This window comes from Carcharhinus amblyrhynchos, chromosome 5, assembly GCF_965287045.1.
Source record: "Carcharhinus amblyrhynchos chromosome 5, sCarAmb.v2.hapA, whole genome shotgun sequence".
Lineage (NCBI taxonomy): Eukaryota > Metazoa > Chordata > Chondrichthyes > Carcharhiniformes > Carcharhinidae > Carcharhinus > Carcharhinus amblyrhynchos.
Window position 1 is genome coordinate 125,419,245 of NC_137328.1, and position 22,357 is coordinate 125,441,601.

Here is a 22,357-nt window from a genome sequence, read left to right on the forward strand (position 1 = left end):
AGACTGTAACTCGTGGGTTACCACAGAGATCAGTCCTTGGACCCCAGCTAGTCACATTCCATACCAGTGATTGGAATGCGGGAACCAAATATAATATTTCTGGGTTAGCTGATGAGACAGAATTGGGTGGGAATGAGAGTGGCAAGATGGTGGTTTCAAAGGGATTTAGCCAGGTGAATGGGTAAGAATATAGCAGGTGGAATATAATGTGAATAATCATAGAATCCTACAGTGCTGAAGGAGACCATTTGGCCCATTGAGCCTGCACTGACAGCAATCCATCCTAGGCCCTATCCCCAAAACCCCACGTATTTACCCTGATGCTAAGAGACAATTTAGCATGGCCAATCAACTTAATCCACACAGCTTTCGACTGTGGGAGGAAACTGGAGCACCCAGAGGTTCAGACATAGCTTGGCACAACATCGAAGGCTGAAGGTCCTGTACTGTGCTGTATTGTTCTATACTCTATGAAACCCATGCAGACGTGGGGACAACGGGCGAACTCCACTCTCACGGTTACCCAAGGCCAGCGTTGTGAGGTGGCAGTGCTAGCCACTGTGCCACTTTGTCCCCTAAGTGTGAAGTTATTCACATTGTTCGGAAAAACATGAGGGTGACATGCTGGCACAGTGGTTAGCATTGCTGCCTCATGGCGCCAGGGACCTGGGTTCAAATCCCGGCTTGGGTCACTGTTTGTGTGGAATCTGCACATTCTCCCCATGTCTGCGTGGGTTTCCTCCGGGAGCTCCAGTTTCCTCCCACGGTCTGAAAGACGTGCTGGTTAGGTGCATTGACCTGAACAGGTGCCGGAGTGTGGCGACTAGGGGAATTTCACAGTGACTTCGTTGAATTGTTAATGTAAGCCTACTTGTGACTAATAAATAAACTTTGACTCTGAGATAAGAAGGTTGCTGTGGTTTTCTGCTGGCTGGCAATTCCGTTTTGCATGAGATGGAGCCTATCATGGCTTTGTAAAGGCTTTGTTCATTGTATTAAAAAATATATAAAAGTAGCCAAGATAATATCGATGTATATGTTTTCTTTCAGGTTGGTTTTTTTAGATTTCCAGCATCCATGGTATTTTGCCTTTAGCCTAATGTTGATTGGGGAATGCTGAGACTATAATCAGGTATAAAATTGATTCACATTTTGAAAGAATGTGCTATAAATGAAAGCCTTCAGAGATTTTTTTAAAGGCAAATCATGTTTGAATTTTTTTTTGAAATAGAGTGTGGTGGTAGTGGTCGAAGCAGTATTAATGAAGTGGAGAACGTTGGTGAAAATTGTGTAGTTGATTATTAACTCGTTCGTGAGAAGCGAGTGTTGCTGGAAATGCCAGCATTTATTACCCTTCCCAAATTATACCTGAATAAGAGGTGGTGAGCCACTGCTGTGAACCACTGCAGTCCCTGTGGTTAGGTACACCCATTGGCTTATCAGGAGAAAGTTTCAGGAAGTTGAACCAGCAACAGTGAAGGAGTGGTGATATAGTTCCAAGTCAGGAAGATGTGTGGCTTGGATAGGAACTTGGTGGTGTTTGCCCATATCTGGAATGAAGTAGATTTTCACCCCACTACCCCTTCCAATGTTCTCTTCTCTTTTACTGGGGAGGTTCTGATTCTGGTTGCTTTTTTTTTTGTCTCCATCCTTTGTTGGTCCCGATTTTGCTGTTTCTACTCTTAGCACAGGTGAGATCAGCATAATCATTTAAGAAGTTGCCTTTACCACCTGGGTGATCCATCCGTTAAAGTTCATGTTGGGGGAAATGGCACCAACCAGCTTCATATGGTCTACTGAGATGCCTTTTGATAAAATTGTCATTGGGCAATTCTTAATCAATAAGACTAAGTCATGGAGTTATTACAGCAGAGTAAGAGGCCACTTTGCTCATTCAGTCCATGCCAGTTCTCTGACTTTCATTGTACTTCTCAAAAAAATGACGAACTGGGACATCTAGTTAATTTGATGGCTCTTATGTAATAGCTTGCTTCTAGTTTTCTGTTTCCCTATTCTCCTGAACAGAGAATTGATTTCAAATTGGGTGGAAAATTCTACCAAGAGGTACATATTGCATGCAAGTGAATATTGGAATGGACAATGTTGAGTTCCACTGTGATATCCCACGCCCCCTAACACACGCGCATGCGCGCGCACTGTCAAATAATTTGCCTATGCTTGATGAAAGCTTTGACAAAGGGTCGTCTGGATTCAAAACGTCAGCTCTTTTCTTATGGATGCTGTTAGACCTGCTAAGATTTTCCAGCATTTTCTCTTTTGAATTCACCTACACTTGCTGCCTGAGCACACTGAAAAATGGTCATGGTGACTGCGGCTCATGCAGGTGTAATCCAGTCTGTCAGCAGCAATGTTCCCTGTAAGTTGCATATGTAGCCACTCTCAGTAACACTGAAGGTACTGCACAGGCTTATTTAAGTTGCCCTGTGAGCAGACAAAGAAATGGAAAGGTTCCCTGAACTTAAGAAAGCTAATGCACATGGGATCCAGGGTGATCTGACAAGGTGGATTCATAGTTGGCTTAGTGGTAGGAGACAGAAGGTGGTAACAGACAGCTGCTTTAGTGACTTGACCAGTGGATACCACAGGGATCCCTATTGTTCATCATTTCTATAAATGACATAGATGAGTTATGTGGGGGTAGGATCAGTAAGTTTGCCAATGACACAAAGATTGGCTGGGTGGTTAACCGTGAAGTTCAGTGTCTTAGGTTACAGGAAAATATAGATGAAATGGGTGGGTAAGCGGCAGATGGAATTTAACCTGAATTGTGAGAGGTAATGCACTTTGGAAGGAATAATTTGACAAGGAAGTATGCTATGAAAGGTCTGGCACTGGGAAGTTCAAAAGAACAAAGGGACTTTGGTGTGTTTGTCCATAGATCTCTGAAGGTGGAAAGGCAGGTAAATAGGATGGTGAAAAAGGCAAGTGGCACACTTGATCAATCACGGTATAGCTTACATAAGCAGGGAGGTCATGATGGAGTTGCATAGAACTTTGGTGAGGCCACAGCTGGTGTACTGTGTGCGGTTCTGGTTGCCACATTATAGGAAGGATGTGAACACAGATGGGTGCGGAGGAGATTCACCTGGGATAGAACATTTAAGTTATGAAGAGAGGTTGGGTAATCAGGGTTGTTTTTGTTGGAGCAGGGAAGACTGAGGGGCAACCTGATTGAGGTGCTCAAAATTGAGGGGCATGGACAGGGAAGATAGGGAGCAGCTATTCCTCTGAATTGAAGTGTCAGTTATAAGGGGACACAAACTAAAAGTGAGGGGTGGGAGGTTTTGGGGGGGATTTGAGGAAAAACTTTTTTACCCAGTTGGTGGTGACGGTCTGAAATGCACTGCTTGACAGGGTAGTGAGGCAGGATGCCTGGATGAATACTTGGCACGCCATAACATTCAAGGCTGTGGGTCAAGTGCTGTCAAATGGGATTAGGTGGGCAGGTCAGGGCATGCATCGGTGCAGACTCAATGGGACTGAAAGGCCTCTTCTACACACAATGAAAAATATTTCAGAGGTGACCTTACTCAGCACCTTTAAGTAAATTTTGACATGGTGAGAATTTATTTGCAAGATCGTCTGGATTATATCAATTTATAATTCGATCTGGGGTTATACAATTCATTGTGAATATACTGAAGTAAAACAAGCTTTTGTGAGATAGTGACTGCAGTGAGAGCATCATTTCAATATGGCTTGACTGATAAGATGTCCTTTCACACACTTACGTAAATGCAAATAGTCATTCTGTTTCAAATTGTTCATCTGGGATCAAACTCCTTGCAGGGCTGTGCCAATAAAAGCATACTCCATCAACATTGCCAGCGGTTTTATAAATTTAGAGACCATTCTCACTAAGCATGGGAAGTACTGTCATTTACAGTGGCAAAGTTTGTGGATGTTAGTTTCCTGTATTTAAGTTTCCTGTATTTGAGAAAATCACAGGCCTTGGCTGTGTGTCTGGAGGTTCCTGCAAAGGTATCTGTGTGACTAGGATTATTTCTGTTGATTATTGTTGTTAAATGATAGATATATAAATCCCTCAGTGTACTGTAAGAGAATTTTGCAAGAAAGGTAATTATGACTAGCAGTGGAATATGATACATTGAATTCAAATACTTAGGTTCCAGCAACTCCTCTGATAGCTTTGTACTGATCAGAAAGTTTCAGGTTCAATTCCTGAATTTATAAATCACGGAGTGGCTGAGGGAGATGCTGCTATTATTCCCTGGACCACTGGATTGTGGTTCATGCTCTGGAATGGCCTCATGTCCAAGACATTCTCTGATGGGAGAGATTTTATGCCACTTGGCTGTTGCCAGCAGCCCATGGGGGGGGGAGGGTGCGAGGGTAGGTGATGTTACGAGGTCTAAAGTTAAGGAGAGGGTACAGGTAAGGGAAGAGGCCGAGGATGTCCCAATAATAGAGGGAGTAGGGGGCGTGAGTATGGTTGGTGGCGTTACGGCAAATAGGGTCCAGGTGAAGGCTGGGATGAAAGCGCTTTATCTGAATGCACAAAGCATTCGGAATAAAGTGGATGAGCTGGTGGTGCACATCGACACAAATGGATGCGATCTGGTGGCCATTACAGAGACGTGGCTGCAGGGTGACAGGGACTGGGAGCTGAATGTACAGGGCTATCAAGTGTTTAGGAAGCATAGGCGGGAGGGAAAAGGGGGGGGTGTAGCTCTGTTGATTAAGGATAGCATCACGGTGGTAGCAAGGGATGATATTGGAGCCAAGGAGCAGAGGGTGGAATCGTTGTGGGTGGAGATTAGGAACAGCAAAGGGAGGAAGACGCTGGTGGGTGTCGTCTATAGGCCCCCGAATACTGATCTGGAGGTGGGGCGGGCTGTTAACGCACAAATAAGTGCGGCGTGCAGGAATGGGACGGCCGTAGTTATGGGGGATTTCAATCTGCATATTGATTGGTCGACCCATGTTGGACGCGGGGGGCTCGAGGAAGAGTTCTTGGAATGCTGCCGGGATAGTTTCCTCGAACAGTGTGTGTTGGAGCCAACGAGGGAGCGAGCTATCTTGGATCTGGTGCTATGTAATGAGGCAGGTAGAATTAGGGACCTTGTGGTGAAGGATCCTCTTGGGGAGAGTGATCATTGTGTGGTGGAGTTTCTGGTGCAGATGGAGGAGGAGAAAGTGGGTTCCCGGACACGCGTCCTTTATTTGAATAGAGGGGAGTACGGTAGGATGAGAGAAGAATTGGCGAATGTGGACTGGGGGAGCGCGTTGGAGGGAGGGTCTATTGAGGAGCAGTGGAGGATCTTTAAGGAGATCTTTCTTGGTGCTCAGCGGAAATTTATTCCGATGGTCAAAAAGGATAGTAGGAAGAGAGGTAATAAGCCGTGGATAACGAAGGAGGTGAAGGAAAGTGTTAAATTAAAAGCGGAGGAATTTAGAGTAGCTAAGAGCAGTGGGCGAGAAGAGGATTGGGAGAGGTTTAAATGTCAACAAAGATTGACAAAGAAGTTGATGAAGAAGGGTAGGAGAAACTATGAAGCTGGGCTAGCGCTTAATATAAAAAAGGATAGCAAGAGTTTTTATAAATATATAAAAAGGAAGAGGCTGGCTAGGGTGAACGTTGGTCCTTTAGAGGATGAGAAAGGGGAGCTAGTGGTAGGGGATGGGGATATGGCTAAGGTATTGAATAACTTTTTTTGTTTCAGTCTTCATGGAGGAGGATGTGAATAATTTGCCGGGTGTTAGCGATGGAAAGGTGGTAGGACTGGAGGGTCTCAATGACATTACTGTTACTAGAGAGGCGGTGCTCGACAGACTAGAGGGGCTGATTGTGGACAAGTCGCCAGGACCGGATGGAATGCATCCGAGGGTTCTGAAAGAAATGGCGGAGGTGATAGTGGATGCCTTGGTGGTTATTTTCCAGACGTCGCTGGATTCCGGGGAAGTGCCGGATGATTGGAAAACAGCTAATGTTATGCCGTTGTTTAAGAAGGGTGGCAGGCAAAAGGCGGGGAATTATAGGCCGGTTAGTTTAACGTCTGTGGTAGGTAAAATTTTAGAATCTGTCATTAAGGAGGAAATTGCGAGGCATCTTGAAGGGAATTGCTTGATTGAGCAGACGCAGCACGGTTTCATTAAAGGGAAGTCATGTCTGACAAATTTGCTGGAGTTCTATGAGGATGTGTCTAGGGCGGTGGATAGAGTAGAGCCGGTGGATGTGGTCTTTCTAGATTTTCAGAAGGCGTTTGACAAAGTACCTCACAAGAGGTTATTGCAGAAGGTCGAGGGACATGGAGTTGGGGGCAGGGTGTTAGCGTGGATAGAGGATTGGTTGTCAAATAGGAGGCAGAGAGTGGGGGTCAACGGGTGCTATTCGGATTGGCGGATGGTGACTACTGGAGTGCCCCAGGGGTCGGTGCTGGGGCCTCAGCTTTTTACCATTTATGTAGATGATCTGGAGGAGGGAACTGAGTGTAGGGTGTCGAAATTTGCTGATGACACCAAGATTGGGGGAACGGCAAATTGTGCGGAGGGTGTGGAGAGTCTGCAGAAGGATCTAGATAGGCTGGGCGAATGGGCCAGGAACTGGCAAATGGAATTTAATGTTGAGGAGGAACTTCTTCACTCAAAGGGTGGTGAATCTCTGGAATTCTCTGCCCGTTGAAGTGGTGGAGGCTGCCTCGCTAAATATTTTTAAGACGCGGATTGATGGGTTTTTGATAAGAGAGGGGATTAAGGATTATGGGGAGAGGGCGGGAAAGTGGAACTGATCCACTTCAGATCACCCATGATCTTATTGAATGGCGGGGCAGGCTCGAAGGGCTGGATGGCCTATTCCTGCTCCTATTTCTTATGTTCTTATTTGAATGGCTATAATTTTCTCCTTTTAGCCTTATTTATTTTTGGGATAATGCAATATCTGTCCACTTGCCAACCATTTAGTGTTTTTGTAGCACTGCAAATGTTGATGGTCAGTGATGGAACACCACCATTAGTGTGCGTGTTCATGTCCAGCATTTGATGGGAGGTAATTTTCCTCGAAGATGCTTTCAATTAAATGTTGTTTGTTTTGAATTTTAACCAGTGCAGTTATTAGTTAATAAGTGTTCTTTTTGAAAATGCAAAGGTTCAGTACGGAGTTTTTAAAATCATACATGGGTACCAGTGGCCAGCCCAACAGTTATTCACTTTCCTTATTTGGCCTTGAGAAGGTAATGGTGAGCCGAGTTCTTGAATAGCTGCAGCCCGTGTGGCTTTTGACCGTGCAACAGTGAATGGTTCCAAGTCAGGATGCTATGCAGCTTGGGAATTATGTTCCCATTTGGCTGATACTCTTGTTCTTCTAGATACTTGAGGTTGAGTGTTTGGAAAGTGCTGTTGGAGGAATCTTGATGAGTTGCTGCAGTGTATGTTGTAGATGATACACGGCTGCCATTGTTCATCAAGGAGTAAATGGTGCTGGGTGGGTGGGGTGATGATGATGAAGCAGGGTGCTATGTCCTGGATGCTAGCAAGCTTCATGAATGTTGTTGAAGCTGCATTTATGTAGGCAAATGGACAATATTCAACTAATTTACTTTTGATTTCCTCGTAAGCTGTTTTTGCAGATGTCACTGGTGATTTTTTTTTAATCAGCATAATGTAAAGTGGTTTGAGACAACTTCTGCACTTGAGCACTACACAAATATAAATTATAGTGTTCTTTATGTTCATAATTGCATTTAAATATTTAATTGTGTAAAACATTGGTGAGGCTCAACTGGAGCATTGTGTGCAGTTCTATTCACCACTTTATAAGAAGCGTGTAATTGCCCTAGAGAGAGTGCCAAGCAAGTTTACACGAATGCTGCCAGTGTAGCTATGAGTACAGATTTGACCAGTTGGGGTTATTTTCTTTGGAACAAAAAAGACTGATGGGTGACTTGGTAGAGACGTACAAAAGTATGAGGTGAAGAGATGAAATGGACAGAATAAAATTATTTCCATTTGTGGAGAATTCTAGAACCAGGGGACATGGATAACATAAGAACATGGATCCAAGATAAGTGGCAGCAGCTGTTAAGGAAGAATGTTTTACGCAGAGAGTAGTGGGTGTCAGGAATTCACTGCCGGAGTTGATGGTGGAGGCAGAGATCCTGAACTGTTTTAAAAAGTATCTGGATCTGCATCTTACGTGCTGGAAGCTAAGAGCTAAGGGCCGAGTGCAGGAAAGTAGAATTTGAAAGGGCACCTGGGTGACCTTGGGCTGGCATGAACAGGATGGACCAAATGGCCACATTCTGTACTGTGACTTTTCTATGGTTGTATATCTATTTAAATGTGTTCATGATATGAGAAAACCTCAGTCCGCCTCATCCAGCTCCAGTAAATGCATACTCATAGGCTTCTGGGTTATGCATTTTAGTTCAATATTTTAAAAAGCTGGAGCATTTTTTCAGAACAAACTGTTTCTGGAATTAAATATTGAATTGCCGTGTACTCAAATTTACCTCATCCTTGGGAAACAGAAAGGAGCTGTGAAGGAAGCCTGACAATGAAAGTTGTAAGGAATAGCAGCAGTGGGCTTTTCACAATCAACACTTTTTTTGTCTTATCTTGGAGAGGTGCCTAGGGAGAGGTTACAGCAGTGAACCTCCTCCCCTCCCAAAAAGGTTTTAGTACTTTTGGCTATGGAAGGGCAGAAACATTCAGCCTTTGTTCCTGCTCTGAGCACTCAGTACCAGGTGGAGTTCTGTGTGCTTATGTTGGTGAGAATGAGGTAATTTCCAAACATATGGGTTTCATGGTTGAATACTTTGCCAAGAAATACTGTCTAGCCACTTGGATATACTATCTTTTTGTTAAATGCCTCACCCAGTGTGATGTAAAGCATAGCTACTTGGATGTAGTATTAGATTTTGATGTCTATTGAGCTGCACCCCAGTAAGACTGTGGGCAGGATCTTCCGGCCCCGCTTTCCCTGAAATTGGAAAATCCGCCCTGAGATCATCAAACCTCTCCATGGTCCGCCCTCACCCACAACGATTTCAGTGATGGGTGGAATAGGAAAATTCGCCCCTGCATGTCTTCAGTCCCTCATCACACCTTATTTCGGACACAGTGCAGCAAAGCAGTTCATCTGTTCAATTATGTTCGAAGTGCAATGAATGTTGTTATCCAGGCAAGCTTTAATCTTGAACTGAATTGGCTGCTGTTTAATCAACAAACTCTGGAGATAACAGAACTATAGGGGAAGATTTTTGAAACTTTGACAAAGAACAAAGAACAACCCAGCATGGGAAACAGGCCCTTCGGCCCAATGAGCCCACGCTGCCATTTCAACAAAGCATTTTCCTACATCTACCCTGCCCCGCGTGTATGTGAATGGTACCCCTAATGTAGCCAGATTCAGGGGAGAATAGTGTAGGGTCAATTTGGTACACCAAGCAGCCTAAGAGCACATCTTTGGGGTGTGGGAGGAAACCGGAGCACCCGGAGGAAACCCGCGCAAACTCCCACAGACACCGGCCCAACCCATGTATCTGCACAGCTAGCAGTGATAGTCACTGAGCTGTTGGTGCCCGTCTGCTGGTCCAGGATTAAGCACACACAACGACACGAAGTACTAGGCCACTCTCGAAACCTCCAAGAGCAGCCCACGCACGACCCACCGTGTGCATGCCCCTCGTTTGACAACAAGGTGGACTGACACCTGTGGATTAAGAGACAAAACATTAACATGTAGTATTACATTTCCAGTGTCGTTCCAAGACCCTTTTTAATACCGTCTTCTGTAACCCTCCATCCCTGTTCCACTCGTGTCTAAGTAAACCTTAAACAAGTCCAACGTGCCTGCCTCCACCACCTTACTTGGTAGCGCGTTCCATACCCCCACGACCGTCTGCGTGAAAAACCTTCCTCTAGTATCCAAATTATACTTCTCCCCCCTCACCCTTAGATCGTGACCTCTTGTAATAGTTGTCCCCAATCTAGGGAAAAGCCTGTCACTTGACTCTATCTATTCCCTTCATTATTTTATACACCTCTATCAGATCCCCCCTTAATCTCCGTCTTTCTGAGGAGAAGAGCCCCAGTTTTTCCAATCTTTCCTTGTAACTCAGTCCTTCCATATCAGGCAGCATCCTGGTAAACCTCCTCTGCACTTTCTCCAGGGTCTCCACGTCCTTCCGGTAGTAAGGTGACCAGAACTGGACGCAGTACTCCAAATGCAGTCGAACCAACGTTCTGTACAACTGAAGCATTAGACAACAGCTCTTATACTCCATACCCCTTCCTATAAAGGTTAGCATTCCATAAGCTTTCTTCACAACCTTCTCTACCTGTGTTGACACCTTCAGAGACTTATGCACCTGCACTCCCAGGTCCCTCTGTATTTCTATACTCTTAATCGGTCTACCTTTTATCATGTAACTTCTCCCTGCATTATTCCTTCCAAAATGCATCACCTAGCATTTGTCAGGATTAAATTCCATCTGCCATCTGTCTGCCCAGTATACTAACCTATCTATATCTTGCTGTGTCACCTGACAATCCGCCTCAGTATCTGCCAAACCTGCCATCTTGGTGTCATCTGCAAACTTGCTGATCACACCATGTACTCTCTCTTCCAAGTCGTTTATATATATTACAAAGAGGAGAGGTCCCAGTACTGAGCCCTGTGGCACACCACTGGTGGCTGACCTCCAGCCAGAAAAGGACCCTTCCACTACTACTCTCTGTCTCCTGTTGCCCAGCCAGTTTTCAATCCGTCTAGCTAGCTGTCCTTGTATCCCATGTGCCTTAACCTTTTCTACCAGCCTACCGTGAGGGACTTTGTCAAACGCCTTACTGAAATCCATATAGATGACATCAACGGCTCGTCCATCGTCAACCATTTTTGTCACCTCCTCAAAAAATTCTACCAGATTCGTAAGGCAAGACCTCCCCTGAACAAAGCCATGCTGCGTATCCCTAATCAGATCGCAACGCTCCAAATGCTTATACATCCTATCCCTAAGAATTTTTTCCAATAATTTTCCTACCACCGATGTCAAACTCACTGGTCTATAATTACCAGGGTTATCCCTACTGCCCTTTTTAAACAGCGGTACCACATAAGCTACCCTCCAGTCCTCTGGGACCTCACCTGTGTCCAAAGAAGAGACAAAGATTTGTGTCAGAGGCCCAGCATTTTCATCTTTCGCCTCCCTAAGCAGCCTGGGATAAATACCATCAGGCCCCGGAGCTTCATCCATTTTTATGCTACCTAAAAACCCTAGCACTGCCTCCCTCGTAATGGACATTTCCTTCGAATGATCTACAGCTCCCTCCAAGACATTACACGACACCAAACCCCTCTGCTTCGTGAATACCGACACAAAGTATTCATTCAGGATCTCCCCCTTTCCCTCAGACTTGATGCATAGCTCCCCTCCTTTGTCCCTAAGAGGACCAATTTTCCCTCTAACCACTCTCTTGTTCCTAATATAAGAGTAAAATGCCTTTGGATTTTCCTTAATCCTATCAGCCAAAGCCATTTCATGCCCTCCTTTTGCCCTTCTAACTCCCGTTTTAAGCTCCCTCCTATTCTCTCTATATTCCTCCAGCGCTCTCTCCGTTCCCAGTTGTTTCGACCTAACATACGCCTCTCTCTTCTTCCTGACCAAGTCTTCAATACCCCCTGTAATCCGCGGCTCTTTAATCCTGCCTTTCCCATCCTTCCTCTTTGCCGGCACATGCCTTTCCTGCAACATTATCAGTTTGCCCTTGAAAGCCTCCCACTTACCAACCATGGACTTGCCCGCTAACAACCCCTCCCAATCAGTGTCCTTCAGCTCCCTCCTAATCCGGCTGTAGCTCGCCTTCCCCCAGTTCAGCACCCTCCCCTTCGGACGGCACTCATCCCTTTCCATTTTTACCCTAAAGTAGACAGACTTGTGGTCACTGTTAGCCACGTGTTCGCCTACCACAACCTCAACCACCTGCCCTGGCTTGTTACCCAACACTAAATCCAGTATAGCCCCTTCCCTAGTCGGGCTAGTTACGTACTGCTCCAAGGACCCTTCCAACACGCATTTTACAAACTCCTCCCTATCCGTACCTCCAGCTCTAGGCACCTTCCAATCCGCTCCAGGAAGATTAAAGTCACCCACTACAACCACCTTATTCTTTCTGCACCTATCTAAAATGCCTCTGCAAATACCTTCCTCCACTGACCTCGGGCTGTTGGGTGGCCTATAGTAGACCCCTAGCATCGTAATCTCTCCCTTTTTATTCCTCAACTTCACCCACAGCGACTCGATCCCTAACTCCTCCATATTATCCTCCCTCTGCACTGCTGTGATGTGCTCCTTTACTAACAATGCCACCCCACCACCTCTCTTCAACCCTCCTCTGTCACACCTAAAACACTTATACCCAGGAACATTCAGCTGCCAGTCCTGCCCTTCCTTTAACCACGTCTCCGTCACTGCCACCACATCTAACTTCCTCACAAACATCAAGGCCCTAAGCTCATCCGTTTTACCCGTCACACTCCTCGCATTGAAACAGATGCAGTCCAACCCTCCAGGCCCACTCAGAACCTCCTTCCCCCTGATAATTTTTCTTTCACCCAAACCTACCCTATCAGCCAACTCATTCCTGACCCCAGTGTCTAATGAGCTATCAGTCTCATCCCCATCCCACCTCCCTATTAGTTTAAACCCTGCCTAAACACTCCAGCTAACCTTCCTGCTAAGACATTTGTCCCCCTCCCATTCAAATTTTCCCCGTCCCTCCTGTACAGGTGCCCTTCTCTCCCAAATACTTCCCAGTGATCTACAAAAGTAAAGCACCTTGCACCAATCCCTAAACCATGCATTCAGCTGCATGACCTCATTATTCCTAGCCCTGCTGGTACTAGGCAGCAGCCCAGAGAATGCCACCCTGGAGGTCCTGCTCTTCAGTTTGGACCCCAACTCCCTAAATTGCCTGCGTACATTTGCCCTACTCTGCCTTCCTACGTCCCTTTCTCTATGTGTATTATTACTTCTGCCTGGTTCCCCTCCCCTTTCAAAATTCCCTCTATCCTCTCCGATATGTCCTGTACCCCTGCTCCAGGGAGGCAGACTACCATCCTGGAGTCACGCTTTTGCCCACAGAACCTCCTGTCAATTCCTTTGACCCTCCCACCCCCCACCACTATCTCATTGCCAGCCCTCTTCCTTCCCTCTGAGTCATTCTGGCCCTCCTGTCTTTCCTTTTGTACCCCTGTCGATGCCTTTTGGGGGGCCACTGGGGTGGCCTTTGGACCAGGACTATTCTTCTTCTTCCTCTTCTTCCTCTTAACAGTTATCCACCCATCCTGTTCCTCAGCCCCGGGACCTCCACTTGTTCATGGTTCATAGCCATTAACTCCTCATTCTCCCTAACCAGAAATGCATCCTCTAGACGCACCTCTAGTTGCCTGACCCGGGCCGTCAAACGCTGCAGCTCTAAACACTTGACGCAGATGTGGTATTGACGTTGTGATATTTCTAACAGTGAGTGAAGAATTATTTTCTTTGATTTGATTTATTATTGTCACGCATTGGGATACAATGAAGAATATTGTTTCTTGCACACTATACTGACAAAGCATACTGTTCATAGAGTATGTGGGGGGAAGGAGAGGGTGCAGAATACAGTATTACAGTCAGTTTCTAACTGATTTGTAAGAAGTTAGAATCTAACTACTTGAACAATAACAATATTGAGAACCACTTTGAAATATCAAAGTGCAACATTTGTCAAGCGTGATCTACTTAAAGCTTGCCTGTAATATATTAAATTTATGTATGTCATGTGCTAATTTGAGCATTGTCATTGTGTGGTAGACTTTTTTTTGTAGCTGCATACTTCCTGCCTGAGATAACGTTTTCTGTGTTCCAGAACATGCTGATCTCTGCATCTAAACTTACTGCATGATAATTGCCCCGTGAGGAGCATTTGCTTTATTTTGATCTTCTGAGATCAATGACAGGAGCGATCCAGTAGTATATATGAATGTACCAACAGGAGGCTGCCTACAGTAGTTCACCTGGCTAAGACAGTGAACTATTCAGCCATTCAAGTGAAAAAGCTCTAGCTTCATTCCCCACCTATGAGCTGACCTCACTTGGGGAGGTAGAGGCCGCTGTTGTCCCTGAGCTGGAAGGGAAAATTGACAAGAATTCTGCTCCTGACCTCTAAACATTTTATTTTTCTCTTTCTTCTGAAGACCTACCTGTTAGGACCCTGTGCTGATATCTCTATTGACTCAATTTGATCATATTCCTATGAGACTTTATCACATTAACGACATCATATAAACACAAGTTACATACAAGCAAGGAGCAGGAACAGGCCATTCAGCCACTTGATCCTGCTCCTTCGTGGCTGATCTGATCGTAAGGTCAAATCTGCACCACTACCTCTGACAACCTATCACCCCTTTGCTCACCAAGAATTTATCCACCTCTGCCTTAAAAACAGACACAGATTCTGCTTCCATTACCTTTTTAGGAAGAGAGTCCCAACGGCTCATGACCCTTTGAGAAAGAATCTTGCCTCCTCTCTGTTTTAAGAGGGTGACCCCTTATTTTGAAACACTGTTGTAGAGCCTGAGCGTACATTGTCAGTGTCATATGTCACCAGGGCTCTGCTGCGATGGCGACTCTACTTCAATAGCCTGTCAACACTCCATCTCAGCTGCTGTCTTAAGTTGCAGTTTTTGTCCCAGCAGCTGGGACTTTACCTCAACAGGAGGAGAGGACGAAATTATCCCAAAATAAAGATGAGAAAAACTGATTGTGAATATTTTACTTGAGGCTAAGGATTTTTTCTGCAGTACTGATAGTCTCCCCTTCTGATCAGCTCAATATCTTAGAACCCTTCAGTACAGAAGGAGGCCATTCAGCCCGTCGAGTCTGTATCGAATGCAAACCCACTCTGGGCCTATTACTGCAACCCTCATTTACCCTGCTAATCCCTCTGACACTAGGGTCAATTTAGCATAGCCAATCAATCTAACCTGCACGTCTTCGGACTATGTGAGGATACCGGAGCACACGGAGGAAACCCATGCAGACACAGGGAGAATGTGCAAACTCCACACAGACAGTCACTCGAGGCTGGAATTGAAACTGGATTCCTGGTGCTGTGAGGCAGCAGTGCTAACCGTGCGCCATCGTGCCATCCCCAAGCATTAGCCAGAATAAAATGTTATCTTCTCCCTTCTGAGACAAAATTTGATGCAATGCAGTTAAGCCATAAACGGAAATTGGCCAGAGTCTAATTGAATTGGCAGTAACATAGCTCCATGCTGTTGTAGTTTGTGTAGTATTATTTGAAGGCTCCATCTAAAGCAGTGATTCACAGGTCAATCAATCATCACATTTACGATAAATAGATTTGGAAATCTCGGCCTCTGATCCCAGTGGATCACTAATACTCATTTATTCTGGATTGAGCTGTGAAGTGCAGACTCCAAAGCTGTTCTGGTGCATTATTCAATGCCCATTTGTTTAGGCGTGGATTCATGTAGAGAAATTCAATTTTCTGTTTTATTCCAGTCTTGCACTGAGCCTTTGCTTTGTTTTTTTTAAGTTACTGCTGAAATAACATTGAATTACTGTTAAATATTTTCAGTTGATGATGAAATCGGGGACCCTCGGTAAGGATTCATCTTACCTGACCTTAGACTGTGCAATGGTTTCCTCAACACCCCGGAGGAAGTGAATGAGTGTTTGACCAGGTTTACTGTTCCTATTTGACATTAAATGACCTGTGCATGTGCAGATGTTAGGGGAGAAAAGAAATCTGCTTCACCTGGGATTACCTATATGATTGATCCCGTTCCTCTTTGGGGTATGGGCTCAGTATGGGTTCAGACATGATTAGTAGCTGTTGAGGTGTGACGTACTGAAACTGTGCCTCAAAACTCAAAGCTGTCAGGAGACTTCTCAATGATAAATGGATCTTCACAATTTTCAGAGCACAAAGCTGTTGATGTTGCAATATATGTTGTGCACAGGATGAGGCATTAGCCAGAGTAAAGTGTTATCAGTTTCTAACAGCACTGTTTACAGTCTGCTGATACGAGGTATCTGGCATGACTTCTACCAGTTCTTGCAGGATGTACTGAAATAGTACAAAAAGGCAAAATTCATACTTGAGTGCTCTGGATTTTCATCTCTCATTGAATTTAACTGAGGCATTGCTCTTGTTGCAGGGAAGCTGAATGCTTTGGTGGATAACATTGCTCCTGTTCTTTCGTTCGAAACAAAATTGCTGGAATGAAGCTGTGGATATTATTTGAGTTCGTGTTTTTAGCCCTTTTACCATCTGGTTATTACCTGGCTACTGCCCAGAATACAGGTGAGTCCACACCCAGTTCTGACACTCCATCTTGCTAAACACCCATTAGTGCTCCTAGAGTTTTAACTGTCTTTTTCCTGACTCCTGTTTAATAAAATGTGACAAATTTCCTTATTCATTTTTGGATTTTGGCTACCTCAGTTTTGCACTTTTGCTAATTAGGACATTGAGTCAACTTTTCTGTGTCTCCTTCCCCATCATTCACCGTTGTAAGCAATTAGGAAGGCAAATGGTATGTTAGCCTTTATTGCAAGGGGGTTAGAGTGCGAGAGGCTTCTTGTGGCAACTCTACAGCACCTTCATGAGATCATATCTGGAATATTGAGTACAATTTTTATCTCTTTGCCTAAGGAACTTGCACTTGCCTTAGAAGGCTTCAATGGCAAATTAATCCCTGCAATAAGAAGCAGAGTTTTAGTAGAGTAAGCTGTCACCCTCTGGAGCATAGAAGAATGAGAGGTGATCTTATTGATGAATGGTTCTAACTGTTTGACAGGCTAGAAGCCAAGAGGCTGCTTTCTATAGCTTGAGAATCTAGAACTCAGCATATACTCAGGATAAGGGGTTGGTAATTTGGGATTGAGGTGAGGAGAAATATCTTCAGTCAGTAGGTTCTGAATCTTTGGATGAGTTGATAGATTTTTGGAGTCCAAGATTTACGAAAATAGTGTGTGAAAGTGGCAATGAGATCAGCCATGATTCTATTAACTGATGTAGCAGGCTTGCGGGGCTGTTAGCCTATTCCTTCTATTTCTTAGTTTCTCATATTTATAAGAATGACTTGTCTTGCCGGAGATTTTCATCTAGTTAGTAATTTATGATGTGAAAATATACTTCATCCAATTACCATGATATTGTTGAAGTACACCTTCTTTCTGCTGCTTTTACATTAGAGCGTTTACTGATAAGATTCTAGCACTGGATAGCTTTGCAGTTGAAGGCTGTGAAAGCCTTCTGAAGGTGAGGATTGATTCTAGGACAGAGGCAAATTCAACAAAGAGAAACTCGGTTTGGGTTGGGGAAGGGAGCTGGAAGGGCATGAGGATTTAAAGAGGCAAGGGAATGGGAAGCTAGCTCCCCAAAGGCGGTTAGCAGAAAAGTATTGTGAGAGAGCAAGGTGAAATTCAGTGATAACTCCACACGAAATCCTTTCAAATCAATTATTCTCAATAATCTTATTGTTCTTATTTTAATATTTCTGCTTTTATGTAAACATATAAAATCAGGAATTCTCATTGTTATGATTTCACATGTCCCATTCCTTTAAGTAGTACCTGTAATGCTGATGCAGTGTTTCATGTTTCTGAGGTTATCTACTTACTGCCCCAAATTGTGCTCAGCTAAAGTGTACAATTTCTCCATGTACTGCATGATAAGACTGAATAATATGTATATTACACAATTCAGATGAAAGATATAGAAGGAAAAATTGATAATTAATTAATCACAAACCATTTCATTAACCTTCATGTGTTTGTGTCACAGGGAGTTCTTATTAAACATTGTTCATATTTTTTGCTGCATCTTCCATTATTGCATTAGTGTGTTTTGGAATAAGACTTTACCATCTTCACTCAGGCATTCCTGTGGAAAACATCCATCACATTCTGAGGATCTATGCAGAAAAATTGAAAATTCTAAAGTTCTGTCACACTATTCCTAAAAGATATCAGCTTGCATATTCCCCAGATCCCTAATAATACCACTTCTCATTTTCATGACCTTTCCTTAAAAAAAGTATTGCACCCAAGGACAATTTGATGAGCAACAAATGCTGGCTTTCCCCGTGATGCTAACATACCATGAAATAATTTTAAAAAGCCAGATAAGCTTGCAGGCTTTGACCAGAGATAAGGTTAGAGCTAACGGGTATTGACTTATTACTTTAGTTTTTGCAGCCATTGCTAAGCTTGGACATATTTCATTGCTGAAAACACAGCAACAGCATCACTGCTTTCAAGATATCCTTGACGAATTTTGTTAAGGGACTTTTAAATGCTATCAATCACTAAGGAATATTTATTAGCGTTCAACTTGCCATTGTTTATTAATCTCACGGACTATCCAAATGAACTTGCATCTCAGGCTGTTAAAGCTATGGGGTGTGGCAGCTAGTGGTTCCAGAGGACAGGACTTCAGCAAGGCGTTTGATAAGGTCCCCCATGCAAGACTTCTTGAGAAGGTGAGAGGGCATGGGATCCAAGGGCCTTTGGCCTTGTGGATCCAGAACTGGCTTGCCTGCAGAAGGCAGAGAGTGGTTGTGGGTGGGTCTTTTTCGGCATGGAGGTCAGTCACCAGTGGAGTGCCCCAGGGATCTGTTCTAGGACCCTTGCTGTTTGTCATTTTCATAAATGACCTAGATGAGGAAGTGGAGGGATGGGTAAGTAAGTTCGCTGATGACACGAAGGTCGGTGGTGTTGTGAATGGTCTGGAAGGATGTCAAAAGTTGCAGCAGGACATAAATAGGATGCAGGACTGGGCGGAGAAATGGCAGATGGACTTCAATGCAGATAAATGTGTAGTCGTCCATTTTGGCAGAACCAACGGGAGGAACGAGTACACTATCAAGGGCAGGAGTCTTAGTAGTGTTGAAGAGCAGAAGGATCTTGGGGTCCGGGTTCACAGGACTCTTAACTCGGCCTCGCAGGTGGAGGATGTGGTCAAGAAGGCGTATGGTGTACTGGCCTTCATTAATCGAGGGATTGAGTTTAGGAATCGGGAGGTAATGCTGCAACTTTATAAGACTCTCGTCAGGCCTCATTTGGAGTACTGTGTGCAGTTCTGGTCGCCTCACTATAGGAAAGACGTAGAAGCTATTGAAAGGGTACAGAGGAGATTTACAAGGATGTTGCCTGGACTGGGAGGCATGCCTTATGAAGTTAGGTTGAGGGAGCTGGAACTCTTTTCCCTGGAGAGACGAAGGTTGAGAGGCGACCTGATAGAAGTTTATAAAATGTTGAGAGGAATAGATAGGGTGGATTCTCAGAGGCTATTTCCCCGGGTTGAAATGGTCGCTACGAGAGGACACAGATTTAAGGTGCGGGGAGGAAAGTACAGAAGTGATGTTAGGGGTAAGTTTTTCACTCAGAGGGTGGTGAGTGAATGGAATCGGCTGCCATCAGTGGTGGTGGAGGTGAACTCGCTGGGGTCTTTTAAAAGACTTCTGGATGAGTATATGGGCTTTAATGGGATTGGGGGTTATAGATAGATCTATAGATTGGTAGGTGTTGATGTGATCGGCGCAACTTGTGGGCCGAAGGGCCTGTTTGTGCTGTAGTGTTCTATGTTCTATGTTCTAATGATCTGGACACATGTGTTCACATGGGAAACTTTAATCCAGTTAAATAAATCTAGAATAAAAATCTAGTATCAGTAATGCTAACAATGAAGCTGCCAGCGTGCTGGAAAAATCCAACCAGTTCACCATTATCCTTTAGGAAAGGAAACATCTTGTCCTTACCCAGTGTACTTTATATGTGACTTCAGAGCCAGCAGCATTGTTAACTCTTTCAACCCTTTGAAGTGGTCCAGCAGTCAATTAGTTTTACTTGAGCATGTTTGTCACCAATTTGGAATGGGCAATAAATCAGTGACGGCCACATCAAGAAAAAAGTCAGAAGTTATAGGCGATTGTGAACATTATTTTAATTAGGGGACAGGGGACCTGTTCATACAGTTGGTGTTTTTTCCAGTCAGTTGTGACTCAGCAAATTGGTGTGCCGGAAACTCAAAAGAAGCCCAGTTTCTCTCTCTTGAAGCTAGTCTAACAATGTAATTTGGCAACCAGAAGTAAGGGCCAATTGCTGCTTGCTGGTTAAACTGTACGGGATAAGATAGAGTCTACCCACAAAAGCAGTTTCTAGGCTTGATTCTCCATTGCAATTTTTAATATTTCAGTTGAGATAAATCCACATCTTGGGTCTTTAACTCAAAATGCATGGTCAAATTTCAAATTCTTGTTCTTAACACCCCCATTCTTGCAAGTACAATCTTAAATTGAAATAACACCTAACAATCGTTTACACTTTTTTTACAAATCTTAAAAGATATTAGTTTTAAAGTTTATTTATTGCCACAAGTAGGCTTACATTAACACCACAATGAAGTTACTATGAATATCCTCTAGTCACCTGTTTGGGTACACTGAAAGAGAATTTAGCATAGTCAGTGCACCTAACCAGCACATCTTGCGGAGTGTGGGAGGAAACTGGGGCACCTGGAGGAAACCCATGCAGACACAGGGAGAACATACAGACTCTTCATAGACAGACCCAAGCGGGAATCGAACTCAAGTCCCTGGCGCTTGTAAGGCAGCAGTTCTAATCACTGTACCATTATCCTTTCCTGTAATGGGTTATGTATTCTGAAAACGCCAACTTTTCATGGTCATTTCAAAGCACACACCTGGTGATTATTCACATTGTTTACATTACTAGCTGCCTGCATTGGCCATCTACACAAAACATCTATCTTGGATCTGGTGTTATGTAATGAGGCGGGTAGAATTAGGGACCTTGCGGTGAAGGATCCTCTTGGGGAGAGTGATCATTGTATGGTGGAGTTTCTGGTGCAGATGGAGGAGGAGAAAGTGGGTTCCCGGACACGCGTCCTTTGTTTGAACAGAGGGGAGTATGGTAAGATGAGAGAAGAATTGGCGAATGTGGACTGGGGGAGCGCGTTGGAAGGTAGGTCTGCTGAGGAGCAGTGGACGATCTTTAAGGAGATCTTTCTTGGTGCTCAGCAGAAATTTATTCCGATGGTCAAAAAGGACCGTAGGAGGAGAGGTAATAAGCCGTGGATAACGAAGGAGGTGAAGGAAAGTGTTAAATTAAAAGCGGAGGCGTTTAGAGTAGCTAAGAGTAGTGGGCGAGAAGAGGATTGGGAGAGGTTTAAATGTCAACAAAGATTGACAAAGAAGCTGATAAAGAAGGGTAGGAGAAACTATGAAGCTGGGCTAGCGCTTAATATAAAAAAGGATAGCAAGTGTTTTTATAAATACATAAAAAGGAAGAGGCTGGCTAGGGTGAACGTTGGTCCCTTAGAGGATGAGAAGGGGGACTTAGTGGTAGGGGATGGGGATATGGCTGAGGTCTTGAATAACTTTTTTGTTTCGGTCTTCACGGAGGAGGACGTGAATAATTTGCCAGGTGTTAGAGATGGAAAGGTGGTAGGACTGGAGGGTCTTAATGACATTACTGTTACTAGAGAGGAGGTGCTCGACAGACTGGAGGGGCTGATTGTGGACAAGTCGCCAGGACCGGATGGAATGCATCTGAGGGTTCTGAAAGAAATGGCGGAGGTGATAGTGGATGCCTTGGTGGTTATTTTCCAGACATCGCTGGATTCCGGGGAAGTGCCGGAAGATTGGAAAGCGGCTAATGTTATGCCGTTGTTTAAGAAGGGTGGCAGACAAAAGGCAGGGAATTACAGGCCGGTTAGTTTAACGTCTGTTGTAGGTAAAATGTTAGAATCCGTCAACAAGGAGGAAATAGCGAGGCATCTTGAGGGGAATTGCTTGATAGAGCAGACGCAGCACGGTTTCGTTAAGGGGAAGTCGTGTCTGACAAATTTACTGGAGTTCTATGAGGATGTGTCTAGGGCGGTGGATAGAGGAGAGCCGGTGGATGTGGTCTTCCTTGATTTTCAGAAGGCGTTTGACAAGGTGCCTCACAAGAGGTTATTGCAGAAGGTCAGGGGACATGGAGTTGGGGGTAGGGTGTTAGCGTGGATAGAGGATTGGTTGTCAAATAGGAGGCAGAGAGTGGAGGTCAGTGGGTGCTATTTGGATTGGCGGTTGGTGACTAGTGGAGTGCCTCAGGGGTCGGTGCTGGGGCCTCAGCTATTTACCATTTATATAGATGATCTGGAGGAGGGAGTGCAGAGGAGGTTTACTAGGCTGATACCGGAGTTGAGGGGATTGAGCTGTGAGGAGAGGCTGAATAAACTAGGCTTGTACTCGTTAGAGTTTAGAAGAATGAGGGGAGATCTCATTGAGACGTAT

The 22,357-nt window shown here is 44.5% G+C and overlaps 1 protein-coding gene across 9 annotated transcripts in view; it reads left to right on the top strand.

Annotated features, from left to right (window-relative positions):
• lifra (LIF receptor subunit alpha a) overlaps positions 1 to 22,357 on the top strand; it is a 237,781-nt gene that overhangs the window by 140,095 nt on the left and 75,329 nt on the right. For 8 of the 9 annotated variants that reach the window (XM_080189540.1, XM_080189544.1, XM_080189546.1 and 5 more), the window contains exon 2: positions 16,211 to 16,356. In XM_080189540.1, the coding sequence (XP_080045666.1) occupies positions 16,275 to 16,356 (82 nt within the window). In that variant the 5' untranslated portion in view covers positions 16,211 to 16,274. Of the gene's footprint in view, positions 1 to 16,204; positions 16,357 to 22,357 lie in introns of all 9 variants that reach the window. The other variant, XM_080189541.1, reaches the window with a different exon arrangement.